Raw genomic sequence first — 16,817 nt, 5'->3', positions numbered from 1 at the left:
CCACTCCACTACGCATTTAAACGTTAAATAACAATTTATTTAACTAAGTTAGAACTATTTTACAACGGCGTAGAACGGTGGAAAAGTCTATTCCTACAAGCGCGCCGAACTGAGGGAGAGAACATTTACAATTTCGGACGTGAGTTAATAAATACCTGAATGGTTAGTTGTGATCCTGATTTCTCAAAAAGGGAAGGCTTGGTTCGGGTCAAGATGAGTCAGGCCCACCAGTGGCCGAACTGTCTTCGTACCCTGAACACTGGGAGTTCGATCGTGGGTTCGCGCCTCGCTCGGGTGGGCTGGCTACGCGGAGAGTTTCCGGGTTTTCTCCACGTTTTTAACGCTTAAATAGGGGCCGGTTTCCCTTAAAAGACCTTCCGGTAGGCATTCCCCACTTCCCCTAGGCAGATCGCCCGAGTGTTGCGTTGCTATAACTTAACAATCAAAAAGGGTCTAGTTCCGTCTGTACTTGTTCGTCCCGGGGAGCGGTGGAAGTTTAACACACATAGTTTAGGCAGGCGAACTCTGTCGTCATCTGTCCTCTTGCCTTTTATCCCCCCTGCCAATGTAAATGCCCATTTTTGGTAAATTGCCGGTTGCTTTCTTTTACGGTCTCGTCGATTTCCACCGTTTTATTCGGCCCTCCTATTTTAAACGATGTCAAATTACTCAAAGCTATAAGCATTACCAACCGTGTGTCATTGGACCAATCGACTCCCGTTTTTTTGGATATGCCCGCCGCAATCGCAGAGGTCGTCGCCGTACATTCCAGACATAGATAGTGCCATATAAACGACAGAATGCAACCCCAAGAAATGTGGCCAAATTTACTTTTAAATGTTCCTTCAAAGGCAGAAGTCTTCGTTCCGCACTTACTACATCGCAAGAAACAGCTTTCTCTATTACTCCGATAATATAATTTGCATTTAGAATCGCACGGAATTCAAACGGAATCGGTCGGCTGTATGCCTAATTTTACAGCAAATTTCAATGCGTTATCGATACGGGGAGGCAAACCTAGCTCCAAAAAGTCATCTTCCATTAACTTGTAGAAATCACGGGTGGTGCAGCTCAACCAAAATTCGTCGTTGCAACTCAAATCGGCAAAACTACTCATTATTATCGAACAATTGGCAATAAACTAATCGCGGGGAGGTGGGGAGAAAAAAAAACACGGTTTTTTCTTAATTTCTAATTACTTTTTTTCTAACTTTTAGGATTAAATTGTAATAAAAGAAATAACAATAATTACTAATACTGGAGAAAATAATAATAATAATTATATATATATATATATATATATATATATTTACCGATAATAAATTGTGTGAAAATGAAATATCGTAACGAAAAAAAAACAGCAATTATTCCAATACGCAATTCGTCGCAACACTGCAGTGAACGATTCCAACTGGAAACAAGTCGATTTGCATAAAATTGCCCAGAAAGGAACAGAAATCACGTCGTAGATTATGCATTTGCATATTCGTTCGTAACACCCCTACACATTTCCCGCCGATTTAACTCTCGCACGACGTTACGAAAAAGCTCCCTCTACCGTCGCAAATCTACACTACCGTCTCCGTTTCGAGGTTACAGAAAACTCGGCCACGTCGAACGCAAGGTAGAAACCGAAAAAAAAAAATCCCCACGTCGTCGACGTCTCGACTGTAGGAAAAAAATTTTTTCCCCGTCGCAGTCTCCAACGTAGGGAAAAATTTTCCCCGTCGCCATCTTGGATCCTAAGGTAACATTAACCAAAATGTTCAAAAAAGGGCATTTTTCTACAAACGTTTACATCAAACCAACGCACAGCCTACTTTACATTCCATCGCAATCTAATGACCCTTACCGTTATAAGCTGGCAGCCTTCCGAGCTCTTATAAGAAGAGCCTTTATCTATTGTGACAACATTGTTGACAGAATTAAGGAAATCGACAGAATCGTACAAGTAGCCGAATCCCTAGGATATAAAAAAGGCACAATAGCAGGAATAGTTAGAAAATATGAGATGGGCACAGCAAGAAGTTCAAAACATGTTCCCAGTAAAGTCGCAAAGTTTACTTATAACAAGAACACAAAAGGCATTATGAAAGAAATTGCAAACCGCGAGGAGACCAGAATGGTTCTAAAAAGAGCTCCGAACCTATATACAATCTTAAGAAATGATAACGATCACGTTAAAAAAAAAAAGAAGAAAAAAGCAGGAGTGTACAACATCCCTTACGAGAACACGGAACTAGAAATCGAAAAAGACTACATTGGAGTCATAACAAGAAACTTAGGGATAAGACTCAAAGAACACAAGTATGACGTCAGAAAAAGTTCCAAAGCAACGGTACTGTCGCGGTTCGCGCAGACCCAAGGCTCACTAATTAAATGGGAGGAAGCGGTTATTCCTTTGCTACCATGTTTACATAAAGTATCACCGGTAGATTTATGTTTATTTTTTACTTCTTATTTCCGCTATTTTTGTTTTATTGTATATTTATATTTGTAAATATTTTCTTTTTTTTTCGTTTTATGTTAGTAATATTATAATTATAGAATTTAATGTATGTAATTAATAATTCTATATACATATGTCGCGAAATCCACTTTTTATGCTGCACCATGTTACACAAAGATTTTGCAGGAAAGCATCCAACAAAAGGGGCAGGGTGTAGATACGTATAATCTGCCAAATCTGATAGAATCTCCCATATGCTGAGAATATTTGCATGTTTAAAAAAAAAACTGCATGAGAATCTTGCCCCTTTTGTGTGCACAGCAAAAGGGGCAAGATGCTCAATGCAGTTTGTGTACTTAAATCATGCAAATATTCTCACATATGCGAGAATTTATGCATGATTTAAAAAAAAAACTGCATGAGAATCTTGCCCCTTTTGTTGTGCACACGCTTTCCAGGGAAAATCGCACGCAATGCACAGATTTCGTGGCATACACTGTACAGATAGCGAATAAAGGCAATTCATAATTTAATATAAACAACTTTATTCTGATTTTGAAACACTTACAGGAACATGTTATAAAATAAAAGTGACCAATGAATTATTAGATGAGATCTCTTACACATACATTGCATTCTAAACAATACAGAATCATGATTTAAAAAAAAAAAAAAAAAAAAAAAAGACATTTGTGCACTCTTCAACCAAATATACATTAGTAAAATTTTAATTTGATTATTAAAAAAAAGATTGTAATTATATCATATGCAAAATTCACATAGTTTCCATTTCATATATAAATATAAATAAAGCAACATGATTTATATATATATCAGGAATATCATTAATAGAAAAAAAAATCTTACAAGTTTAAATTTACAACAAATCAAAGATAGAAAGAGAATTTTTGAATTGTATTTTTAAAAAAATTAAATGGAAAATTTATAAAATATGGAATTGTCCAAAGATCAGATTTAATAGGAACTTCCAAGCCGCCGATACAAAAACAAAGACATTAGTTTGATTAGTGCTTGGGCATTTGCTCGATATCTTTTGTTAAATTGTAATTGATTTTTTTGGTCCCGTTTATTTCGGAGGCCACTGGATTCGATATGGCACTTTTAAGGTTGATGGAATGTTTTTTTTTTCTTTTTCGCATTAACATAACAAAGACCTCTTAAATGATAACAATGTAAATATATTCAAAATATAATTATTGAATTAAATATAGACTATAAATGATTTTGTTTTTTTTTATATATATATATGAACATTTTACAAATTTCATTTTTTTATTATTACACAACTGATATTAGATCTAATCATGATTATTTTTATCACAGATTTTAATGAGTTTCGGACAGATTCTGTTTGTCGGGATGAACACGCCGCTTAAATTTAATATTAAAGCAAGGAATTTGAGGAATAAATTTAGATTTTTTAGATAATTAATCCAGAAAAAAAATTGTTGCTAAACAACATTCTAATTAAGAAAATAGTAACTAACAACTTAACAGAATGGAAAGTTTATTATATTATAATATATTTTTTAAAAACTCTGCTTAAAATCTGAAAAAAATCACACATTTTTTTTGTTTTCTTTGTTATCAAAGCAAGGCTCATTCCATCTTCTGAATGACAAACAAAACTTTAATTAAAGATGAAATAATTCTTGTTCTGAAATACTCAAAGAAATAAGAAATTGTTTAATTTCTAGATTTTCATTCATTTAAATAAATATAATAATAATAATAATAATGAAAAAAATTACATTCAAATTAACTATCTGCTGACAGATAAACAAGAAAAATTGGCCGTAAATTCATTAATTTACTATGCTTAAAATATATAACTCGCTCCAACGTTTATAGTTTTACTTATAAAAGATAAATTATGAACAATGTTTCTGAGCAAATGTAATATTTTATATAAACATCATTTCAATTTTAATATAAGATCAAATTCTTATTAAACATTATTATTATTATTAGAAATCTTAATTATATTTTATTAAAAACAAACAATAATGGCACAACGGTCAATTAAAAATTATGCACGTATGAGCAGTCGAACCTGAGTCGATCTTGATTACTTACATAAATAATTGTGCAACGCGCCAATGTCGGAAATGATCCATTCCTATCCTCGTACGACGCACAAAAATACACCAAAATATTTACAATACGGTTTGAACCGAACGGAAAGGAAATTTGGCAGAAAAGTGACTTTGAGAACAGTTACCGTGAATTGTTACCGGGTGTCGCTTACATTTATTCATTGGTTTTTAGAAAATTTCGTGAATGCGAACGATAAAAAAGACCATTTTGTCCGAATGTTAAGTAAATTACATGAGAAAGTGAACTGAAAAGCTTTGTAACAGTAGAAAAATTGAGCTTATAAATGACTAGATTTATAAATTTTTGAACTTATGTGATATTTGTTTTCGTAATAAAACAATTCAAATACCAAATTATGTCATATCAAACGGAAATATTACCGTGAGATTTTTTAAAAATCAAAATCATCATTTTAAATTTAGGTCATTATTAATTCAATAGCCCAAATTTATCGTGTAACAATAGAGAAATCGGGAAACAATTTTCCACGCTTGTTTAATTTTGTAAATTCTCGTGATTTTTTTAAAAATTAAAAAATCAAATATGTGAAGCAGCAACTGCTTATGACAACAGAGCAATTTTTTCGGAATGACAAAAAATGAAGTCTTAGTTTAATAATGCCAACGTAATGTAAGGCCGTAATGAATTAAACTAAGCAAACTTTCAATTTGGTACATAAAGAAAAGTTTCTTTCATTGTATAATTACAATATTGTACCTAGTTTCATTGAATATAGTTCTCCCATACCACTGTCTTTGTGTAATTATATAAAATATGTGGCATTATCGCGTATCAAATAAACTGACTTTATAAAACATTTTCCGTAACATTTATACAAGAAATTTCACGTAAACCCCTGAGTCGGCTCAATTTTATGAAAGTGGTAATCGACGGAAATTTTGAACACAGATTTTTGTTCTATACGTAATAAACGGCAGGGAGGTGAACGTAACCGTTTTCGTTACTCGTAGAGTTGACTTCGTTGGATTGTTCCTCGAACCTGAACGGAGATATGTAAGACGGAGCACAATCCGACTGTTCTAATTGTTGCGGTGCCATAATTACTTCAAAGTTATTTCCTTCGGGTGTGGTACCGTTCCCATTCACGTATTTAAACTTTTTATAAGGCTCTTCCGCATAACAAACATTCGATGTCTGTGGACTTTCGTTTTCTGTCGCGTCAGATTTTTGCCTTTTGATACAGTCTTCGGAACTTAAGTCAATTTCTTTATCACAACCATAAGTACAAGCGGTTCCATTTATGGCATGTTCTTTTGAAGAATAAAAATTTTCGTCGGTATTTAAAAGTTCTTCGCCGACATTCGTATCCGGTGACGAGACTTCTGACGGTGGTAAATTGTTATTAAAATTAAAAATATTGATATCAAATGAAGGATTTAAATTGATTTCTGGCAAAATTACCCCTTGCATCATAGAATGGGCCTGCTGTACTGGAATATAAGGGTTAACTTGGCTCGATACCACATCTACTGACGGATGGATATCAAATTTAGAATATGCCATGTTATCGTCGTTACCTTTCGAATTTACAGGCAAGCCTTCTTTACAATTAGGAACTTTAACGATGCTTTCAAAATATGATCCCATAGAAATATAAGGCTTTAAGACATTATTTTTATGCTGTAAATTTGAACAAACATATGCTGGTAATTCAAAATCTTTGTTTTTGTCAGCATTTTCTATGAAATTCTCATTTTTATAATAATCCTGATTATCTTTAGGAAAATGATCAATACTTTCTGAGCTCCTGGAGATACCTATTTTAGAATAGGGTATCGATGCCAAAGGTTTATTTTTATCATTAGAATTATTGTTAATGTTTATAATAGAGGGCTCACTGTTGCATAAATTAGAATTGATTGTTAATATATTATTCCACTGCTTGGAATAAAGAGAATTTGGCCCATTTAAACCAAATTTACTATACGGATGCTGAAACGACTGATTATTTAATGGCAAAATAAAGTTGGCAGTGGAAGTTGGCTGTTCCATTTCAGTTTTGGTTCCACACACTACAGGTATTTCCTTATCTAAACCAGAATCACTGCTTTTGTCATTTTGTATGTCTATTTCAGACTTGGAATGGATCTTCGATTTTAAAATTAGACTCGGGTCACAGAAAACGTTGTCGATGGTATTAACTGGCAAAATGTCTAATTCGGCACCGGAATCCGTCGACAGATGAGTGTGATTGGTATTAGACGACGAAATGCTATCGTGAATTCCGTTGCTACTACATCCGCTACTACTATCTCCACTTGGATTTCTCCAATAATTATTACATCGGTCGATATTTTTGTACAACAACTAAAAATAAGTAAAAATAATTAATTACAATAAGAGCATTTTTAATTCTAAAATCTGATGTAAATTTAAGAAATAATTGTATTTTTACAGTTAGATCTAGGTTCAAAAATGTAATTTTTTATCTTAATTAAAAAAAGTCATTTGTGAAAGAGTTTGTTTTTTCTTAAATACATTCTACAATATACAATCATTAAAATATTCACAATATGTTATTGATAGTAAATCTGAATTTTATTTTTTTAAATTCAAAATATTTTGAATTTTAAGATTTTTTCACTGTTTAAAGTTTACAGTTTTAGAATATTCATTAATAAATTTCATAAATGACTTTTAAATAAATATTAGAAAGTATATTATAAGACAGTGTTTCTCAAACTTTTTGGTCCGCGACCCCCTTTTGCACTTAAAAATTTCGAAGGACCCCCGAAGAATGAGTATGTGTAGAAAAACATCCCGGAGGGAGGGGGTTAATTTAAATTCAGGAGGAGTTCATTTCTTTTGTTTAATTAATCTATTCCATGTTCAAATTTCTCTTCGTTGCGCGCCACTTTGCGTTGAATTTTTGACAATGTTAAGACTAACGAAATTTTTTAAAAATTATTTCTTTACTGTATTTTTCACAAACAAAATAAATATATTGAAGAATATAAAAACAAAAAACATTATATTTCGGAAGTTAATCTCGTCTCAAAACGTTCCGATTCAGCACAACACAGTCTCAGAAAAACAAGCAAAACTTACCACTCACGACAGGAAAAAAGTCTCGTTCAAATACTGGGGCGTCCTTAAGTACCCTCTCATGATTGCGCCAGTGCTGCCAGCTAAAAACACATATCAACTAAAATAATATCTGAGTATCCCAAGACATAGCCAAATATTGCAGCGCCACAGCACTAGCAGAAATTCAAATTAGCCTACTGAAACGCTTTCGGTTGATCGGTTTTCGGATAATAGACGCTCTACTGTATTTCTAACTCGACTTGCCTACAGACGCAACGCTGCTAGCGAACACCGTTCCAAATGACAATGCTGTTCTATCATAGTTTAGGCGGAGAGTGGAACTCGGGGGATTCCCCAATAGCGCACAAATTTATAAATATTATATTTAGGCTCGTATTTTAATATTTATATTGTTTTTATTATTTATATGTGCAATAGTAAAAATTAATTTATATATTTTTTATTTCTATTATTTCTAAACATGAATCCATAGTAAATTTATAAAATATTTGAAAAAACATTGATCTGGCATCAATTTTTCAGCGACCCCCCAAATATTTTTCACGACCCCCACTTTGAGAATCACTGTTATAAGACATGTAGGAAATTTATCAATAGAGAAAATCCTTGTTAATTCAAACTCGGATAGTTTGAAATCCCGTTAGTTCATAACTGTACTTTTTTCCTGGTTGGGGATAGAGAGATTTATATGTAAAGGAATTCACAGTTAGTTTGAAGTGTCTCCACGCTCTGAGAGAACAATAGACCAAGAACAATTCTAATCTGATCAATATGGCTTTGTTTTTACAGTAACACGTTTTCGGGTGTCACCTTACAAATGGGCTGCTCTTTTTTCGCTTATAAAATACAGTTGGTTTTCGGGATTGCAAGATTGGGCTACAAGTTGCAGATTGAGATATTTGTAGAGCTCTAGGCTACTTACTACTTTTTGGGCCACTTTAAAAATAATTTGGGCTACATTTCGAGGAATTCTGCTTTATTTTTTTATAAAACTATCTGGTGACCTGTGAGGTTCTCACTGCCATTTACCTTCACATTTATATTATATTATTATTATTAATTATTGAAAATAGCATTCTGTATATGTAGCCATATTCAGTTTGCTTAATAAATTACATCAGTTATGTAGCATTTAGCATGTCGTACAGATATACGTAGGATAATTCGAAATCGCAATTTTTTTCCTTGAATTTTGAACTAACAAGAATTTCCTGTATAATTAATTTAAACAGTAAAATCTGCTTATTGTAATCACCTTAGTACTTGCCTGTATGGATAAGAATAATCAGTAATTAGTAAATAAGAATACAATTAGTGAATATTCTGATTTATTGATTCTAGCATTAAAAGATTGTTAAAACAATTAAAAAAATGTGTAATTTGAATATTAATCAATTATAATATGATACTGTCACCATTACCAATTTACATGTTTAGGGGCATGCAAATTCTATCATCATCATCTGTAATTATGCATAATGATTCTGTTTATTGTGTTTTCTAACTCTTACTATTTCTTAAATAGTAAGAGGTGTGGTTAGGGCAATGTAACCAAAGTCCAATAAATAAAACTGAATACTTAGTAATTATTTTGAATAACAAGTATGATTTAAACGTTGAATCTGACGGCTGAACATAATTATGTACTCCGAGACCGTGTCTTCCTTTTATTGCTTTTTTTCCTTTACTACTATAGCGGATCCAGAATAAAGATAAAGTAAAAATGCCTTGTGTCTATTAATGCATCTAGTAGTGAAGGAAAAAAAGCAAAGAAAAGGCTGAACATAAGTTTTTAATTATTATATAGAATCAGAATAAAACTCTTTCTATAAATATTTTGTCACAGAATATTCCGCTTTGCCGACATTTTAGTCGGGATGTATTTTTTAAAGGAATTTTATCTGAATTCAAAGTTTGTATTTTGCAGTTTATTTTTAATAAATGACATTTGCTGCTTGATTATGTTTGTATTTTGAAAAAGAAATTTCAACAGGATATGTTATCTTGTACTGGCAATATAATTTCTTCTAATTTCTGTCAATTTAAGAGATAAATTTCCATTTCTAGAAACACCGATATAATCAAATCAGAATGATGATTCTTATCAACATGGACCACAATTCCTGTGATAACTTTTATGTAGTTTGCAACTATTATTAATTTATTTTATATGTTAGCTTAAGTTATTTATCTGCATAAAGGAAAGGATTTGAAGATTATTTAATAATTGAACTTACCTCTTCTGCAGAGCTATTACTGAGGACAGATATGCATCTATTTTTATTATTATCCAAAACAAAAGAGCCAGGTCTTGGTTTCAGTGGAGGTAAGCTTGTATTCTGTTGTAATAAACCTTTTTTAAAGTTTTCATATGATCCTAAGGGGCCCTAAAATTAAAATTTGTGATTAATGAACACATAAGTAAAGCATGTTATAATGAAAATAAACTTTATGATAAAATTAAGATAAATATAATCTCACTTGGTTTCCATGTAAACATTGTGTATAATTGCATAAACATAAAAATAATCTGATAAAATATGAAGTCGTTTCTTTTATTAATGTAAATAAAACGACAAATTTAATAATGAATACATTATTAAAATTTTCAAGTATTTCTATATTTAGAAATGATATCAAAAATAAAACATTTTGCATGACACCGCATTATTATTATTATTACTTAAATTATCAAAATTAAGTGAAAAAATATTTATAATTTAACATAATCTGAACTTCATTTCTGTTATCAGATAATAATGTTGAAATTAAAAATCAACTGAGGGAATGAAAAAGCAGAGGAACCACTTTAGATCCATCACCTGTTTTAGAAGTACCGTTTCACTTAAAAAGCTGTGCGTGTCTTTTCCCTTCTCTATAACAGCTTGTAAACTATTACACAACCTAACAATGCAATTTAATTTCAATTTATAGTTTTAAGTTCATAATATTGTTTAATGCATCTCTTTCTTTTACATTGAAGTAAATAAATAGAGTTCCTGCTTAAACTCAGTTCATCATGACAAATAAAATCCTGGGTTTATATGTAAGAAATCTTAGGTTTGATTATCATTAAGCACTTTCCAGCTGTCGCTCGAAAGTTCTTAATAATCAAACCTAAACAAACTACACTACTAAACCCGACATATTGTAATACCAAAGCCAACCACTAACGTATGCTATCGGGCTAATAATGGCTATAATATTAATAAATCACCAAATAATTTAACACTTGAGGGAGGCATCAGGTACCATCTCTTAATACATTTAATAATTATAATTTTTAATTAAATAATTTAGATCTACTGGAAGAAAAAAATCGGCCTGGAGTGGGACTTGAACACGCAACTCCTGCTTACTGTGCGGATGCATTGCCAATTATGCTACCCAGACCTCCGGTCTGATCGTCTTTAATCATGAAAAAGTCCTGATTTTCCTTAAAGTATTTACTGGTGTTAGTTTTTGTTCTTAAGATATTTTGTTTATGAAACAAATCATATTAATGGTATCAAATCATTTTCAATGAGTGTCAAGATCTATCTGTACTTGTTATTAAGACTGAGGCTTATTCACAAATAATGTGGTACTCTATTTAGATGCAATCACACATCCAGTATCAAATCATGTTTTTTTTTTTTACTAGTTTTTTTATCTTAATTTAAATTTAATAAGGAAATGATGCCTAATGCTTACCTCTAGTACCAAATTACTTAATAGTTAATCATTAATAATAACACTTAATTAGCCCAATTAAATATGACAATCATCTGGTTTATTATTTACATTAATCTTACTTTCTCGTATGTATAAAAATTATTTCCTTATTAAGAATATTCTCTTATCAGTATGTAATTGTAAACTGAATAGCAACTTACATTAAGACCTTCAGGTAATTTTATTTTAATTCCCTTCACTGCATCATATTTCTTTTTCATCCTATTAAAATATTACACAGTAATAATTACATGTATTATTTAATTAAGATTTAAAAAATTATAATTACTGCATTAAAACCTTACAAATAATAATTTTAATCATCAAAACAAATTTTTATTCCATATTTTACTTAATTCTATTTAATTTTTCTCATTCTTACAACAAATTCATGTACTTTGGAATATGTTACAAAGGATACAAACTTTGTTATTTAATTTTATATTATATAAATAAATAGATCTTGTTGATTCGAAGCTGCTTTTCTTATATGATTTTTAACTGATTACTAATTTCTATAAAGAATGAAAATAAACAAAATCTAATACTAAATCTAATAATTAAGTTTCAAGATTGTGAGAATTAAAAATTCTCACAATCTTGAAACTTAATTATTAGATTTTGGCCGCTTATCAAGCCCCGTTTTAAAGTCTAATTGAGTTAATTTAGATCTAAATAAGGTCCAAATTAATCCAATTAAAATCCTAAGTGAAATTACTTTATGATATCTACAGTTGTTTCTCCTGTAACATGGTATTTGTGTTCCTAAAAATCATATGAAATTTCTGTTAAACCCTGCAGTTAAAATAGCAGGGCTTAAAAGTATAATGCATAATGTAACAACTTCCAAACTTAAATTGTACTCTTTACACAAAAGAACTTAGATTTTCACATAATTACATCTGATAGTATAGGCTTTGCTCCTAATTGCATCTGGTTGCTATGTGATACTGTGTTGCAGTTTATAATAATTCCTTATAAACAATAAGTTTTATACATAATTAATAATAATAAATTTAATGAAGAATAATCAAAGTTAGACAAAAGAAAATGTTTTACTTTGAAATAATTCAGAACAAATTAATAATAGTAAACATTTAAAAAGTAGATGATGCTTTAGTTAATTTCTGAGATGCCCACATGTTCCATAAGACGTCAAGAGTCAAATTTTCACACTTAATAATGAATAAAATCTTAATTTTTAAAGATTCGTGATTTTTGGTGATGTACTTGATATTCCTGTCTAATCAAATCACATTCTATTTTGTTTTTCTTTTGTAAGACATTTATTTCAAATCGAATATTTTATGACAATGAGTGGTTGGGTGAATCAATCAGTATATTGTAATATATTAATATGAGCCATTTATTTTGAAACTGAGGAAAGCCCATCTTTGAAAAAAAATGAAGGTTATGACAACAATAGATAAAACTTAATACAATCTTTTTACCTGTAAACAATCTACTGTCAATTGATTCAAAATCCTTAGTATTTTGACAATGAAAGTTCTGATGATTAACAGTATCGCAAAACATTAATTTTGAAAGTGGTGCCAGTCCATCTTGGATCAATGATTAGTTTTAGCCAAATATTTTACAGTATAATTTCTCCTGTAAAATTTAGCAGTAATCTCAACACTGAAAACTTAAAATTGTAAACGTGGGTATTTCTTGTTCAATTCAAATAGTGTACCGGAACATATAGGAGTGTAAAAATCATAAAATCTTTATTTTTTCAAAAACTGCTTGGTTGTATCAATAGCCTCATCGTGCGTGTATCATTGCAAATTTATATTATCAGCTGGCAAGTAAGTTTTAGATCAGTCTACAGTAAGAACTTGAAAAAGTCAACATGGTTTTTGTTTTAGTCTCAGTCCCCAAAACTCAAAACAATTTCAGTGTTACAGTAGAGCATTGAACCCCTGATCAACCTTCACGTCGGTTAACCGACAGTGTTCTAGTCGGCAAATTCAAATGTCCGCTCGTGATGCGGCGCTACAATATTCGGATATGTCTTAGCTACTTTATTATTATTTTTGTTAAATTTTTGCGTTTTAGCTGGCAACACCGAGTCGACCATGAAAGGGAGGCCAGTATTTAAACCAGGCTTAATTTTCTATTTTTTTCTTTATTTTTGTATTTATTTTGTGCAAAATAAAGAAATAGTTTTTAACGATACAATAGCGACAATTATTATTTTTAAAAAAATTTTGTTGGGCTTAACATTTATGAAAATTCAACGCAAAGTAGGTTAATAGCGATATAGTAATATACTAATTACATGGGATATACTAATATACTATACTAATAATGTATTTTTTCATACTTTTCGGTTATCCGACCAACCCCAGTCCCCAATTGAGTCGGATAATCGATGCTCTACTGTAAAATATAATATTTTGTCGTTGTTGTTATTAAAAATAAGATTGATTGAACTGAAATATTACCAGTTTACCATTTACTATAATTCATTACTTTTGAAAGCGAGGTAAGTTCATTTAAGTATAATAAAATCTTTTTCTTCTTCACCTATCATCAAAAACTCTATTGGATAATGAATTTACATTATCTAACACCATAAAATACATGAATGTTGTCTATTAGTATATATCAATTTTTTTTAAATCTATTGAAATGCAAATCCTTAAATATATCACAACAACAAAAAATGGACTTGCCCCATTTCAAAATAAACTGCTTGCGTAATTGAATGGCAATATATATTATTAATCAAAGTTAAAATTTTCCTCCAGTAACGTCAAAATTATTAATTAAAAATGTCAAATTGTTTATTAATTAAAATTATCAGTCGATAACTTCAAGGCTAAATTTTTAAGTAATTAATTTCTATCACGTTAAAAATAATCTAGTTAAACTTTAAAAATGCCCGATTCTTTTTATAACTAACGACTATCGGATTTCTAATTTGTTTTTCACAGAAAAAAGCTTCAATTTTTATCTAACTTCAACAGTTCCGTCAAAAAGTCCAAGAAAAGAAAAGAATAATTTAGGAGAAAAAATTTCAAGTAGTCTTCAAACTGTTTATTTGGCTTGTTTTTTGCATTGGCTTAGCTTGTTAAATTTGCAAATTAATGAATTATGTTTAATCAAAGCTTTTAGCGGTAATAGAATTTTTAATGCAAACTTAACCTTACGTACACAAAAATTAGATGTGATATCAGTTAATTGATAACAGATAAGCATATGGATATAGAATTTTGCCAATTACAATTTTTCAAATTATTACACACAGAGATCTAAAATTTTGATAGTAATAATTTCAATAAATTCGAAAAAATGTTTAAACCTATGCGCTTAAATTCTGCAATATTTGTGTGATAATCGTATTATTTTATATAAATAATATAAAATAAGTAAAAATGAAAGATTATACTCACCATTTCACAAGAAAACAAATTATGAATGTTAAACAAATGCAAGTGAAGGACACGCCGACAATGATACTGACAATCATTTCTGGAGAGGTACCTCGAAAAGTAAAATAATTGAATAAACAAAATTGAAAAGATGAAATTCAGTTATTTTTCCTATTTATATTTTATTATTAATTATAATTTTTAATACTAAATAGCCGGTATCTTATATAACTACTACGATAGACTCACATTTAAATGAATATGTAAAAATAGATATAAACTGTATCGAAGGAACTGGATAACCAAACAGGAAACTATATCCTGTTTAGATAGTTATTCGTGAATTGTGTTAATAATAGAATTAATACGTGCATTAATAATTTTTAAATTATTAAAAAATAAGCTATATTAGAAATTTATATATACAGTAATATAATATAGTTGTATTCAGAAAATACTATAAACTAGCATAATTTACAATTTATACTAACAAAATATAAATAAAACTAATCTATTTATAATTATTATCTACGTATGTTGCTATTACTTGAGATTATTATAGTTAACAAATGCAAATAGAAATATAAAAAATATGCATTGGGTTCTGAAAAAAATACTACAATGCACGTGTTATTGAATATATTGCATAAGTAATATAACATTGATTTTGTACTAATTTTATTACAATTTAGAAGTATTCATAGTAACTATTGTTTATATACATATACAAATGTTTATATACATATACATATACAAAGTTTATAATTACGACTATATTAATTTAAAATTGCTGCAAATTAATTTATTTAATACATTACAAATATTTAACTGAAATAGAAGTATATGATACATAACAATATTTTATTCTTTTTAATAAATAAATACAATAATAATTCCATTAATTATACATACCTTCAGATGGCGTTTGTACAAATTGATGAGCACTATCTACTTTCTTGCCGTTTGTAGTAATAATTCTAATGAAGATACGATAATATGTTTTCGAAGCCAGTCCAATTATATAATAATGTTCTTCGCTCTTATTTTCTAACTTATGTGAATATATTTTGTCTGAAATACATAAGTATATTTTAATATTATCAAATCGATGCCATATATTTTTCTATTTTGCATTACATTATTATTACATTAATATATTGGATGTAGGATAATATATATAATGTCTTAATAACTATTACCAATATAATTTATTTTATTTTTTTGCTTTGGTATGTTTTATTTATTCATTTTAAATTAAAAGAAAAATTTAGCTAAACAGTATCAAGTCTAATTTTAATTTAAAAATTATAAATATTTAGAGTTACTTGACGACATGAAATGGATTTCAAATCAAATGCTTTAGAAAGAAGAGGAAATAGAGCAGTGATTCCCAAACTGTAAAACAGCCAAGCTAGACATTATTTTAATTATTAGCAATGCACTGATAGTGTTTGCACAGTGCATATTTTGTATGTTTGCCTAAATTGTGTATCTTGAGATCCAAATTACTAGAACCTTTTAAATAAATACAGGCAGTTTTCTATTTTTCCCCCGTGATTATGTAATGTTATTTCTCTGTTAGTAGAAAAAAAGGGGAAATAAAATGACAGACACAGTTTCTTATAGACATTTTTACTTCTGTTTTGTGGTTCATCTTACGAATTAAAATTTGTAGCAGATGAATGAGTGTCATCTACTCAACATAAATCAAAATTATTAGCTTAAATTCATTCATATACTTTTTCCGTCGTAGCGAAAAAAATAGAAACAGTGGTATGAGAAAGCAATGAATCAACAAGAAATTTTCAAACAAGTAAGCAGGCTTGTGGGGTGAGTGAGGGGGCAAAGCCTCTAGTATGAAAATTTTGAAATAAATTTTAAAAATTTAATAAAAATGAATTTGAATCCTTATTTATTGTAAAGAATATGTAAAAATGTTTTAATTCAAATATATTTTTATAAGACTTTTATTATATATTTAAAATGTTTTTTTCCTATCATTATAACATTGCAAATTAACACTAACTCATCATTTTTGTTATTCTATGACCCAGGGATCCTGCTCTTTTGTGGGACAATGGTTCTGTTGT

At 29.7% G+C, this 16,817-nt stretch overlaps 1 protein-coding gene across 3 annotated transcripts in view; it reads right to left on the bottom strand.

Moving 5' to 3' along the window:
- Positions 1 to 5,349: 5,349 nt before the first annotated feature.
- LOC136975300 (interleukin-12 receptor subunit beta-2-like) overlaps positions 5,350 to 16,817 on the bottom strand; it is an 87,306-nt gene continuing 75,838 nt past the window's right edge. For all 3 annotated transcript variants that reach the window (XM_067270342.1, XM_067270343.1, XM_067270344.1), the window contains 5 exons: positions 15,640 to 15,798; positions 14,749 to 14,839; positions 11,512 to 11,572; positions 9,874 to 10,023; positions 5,350 to 6,895 (listed from right to left, as the gene is read on the bottom strand). In XM_067270342.1, coding sequence (XP_067126443.1) covers positions 5,486 to 6,895; positions 9,874 to 10,023; positions 11,512 to 11,572; positions 14,749 to 14,839; positions 15,640 to 15,798 — 1,871 coding nt within the window. In that variant the 3' untranslated portion in view covers positions 5,350 to 5,485. The remainder of the gene's footprint in view (positions 6,896 to 9,873; positions 10,024 to 11,511; positions 11,573 to 14,748; positions 14,840 to 15,639; positions 15,799 to 16,817) is intronic.

Source organism: Centruroides vittatus, unplaced genomic scaffold, assembly GCF_030686945.1.
Source record: "Centruroides vittatus isolate TY-2023 unplaced genomic scaffold, ASM3068694v2 contig_370, whole genome shotgun sequence".
Lineage (NCBI taxonomy): Eukaryota > Metazoa > Arthropoda > Arachnida > Scorpiones > Buthidae > Centruroides > Centruroides vittatus.
This window is presented reverse-complemented; position numbering and strand designations above follow the sequence as displayed.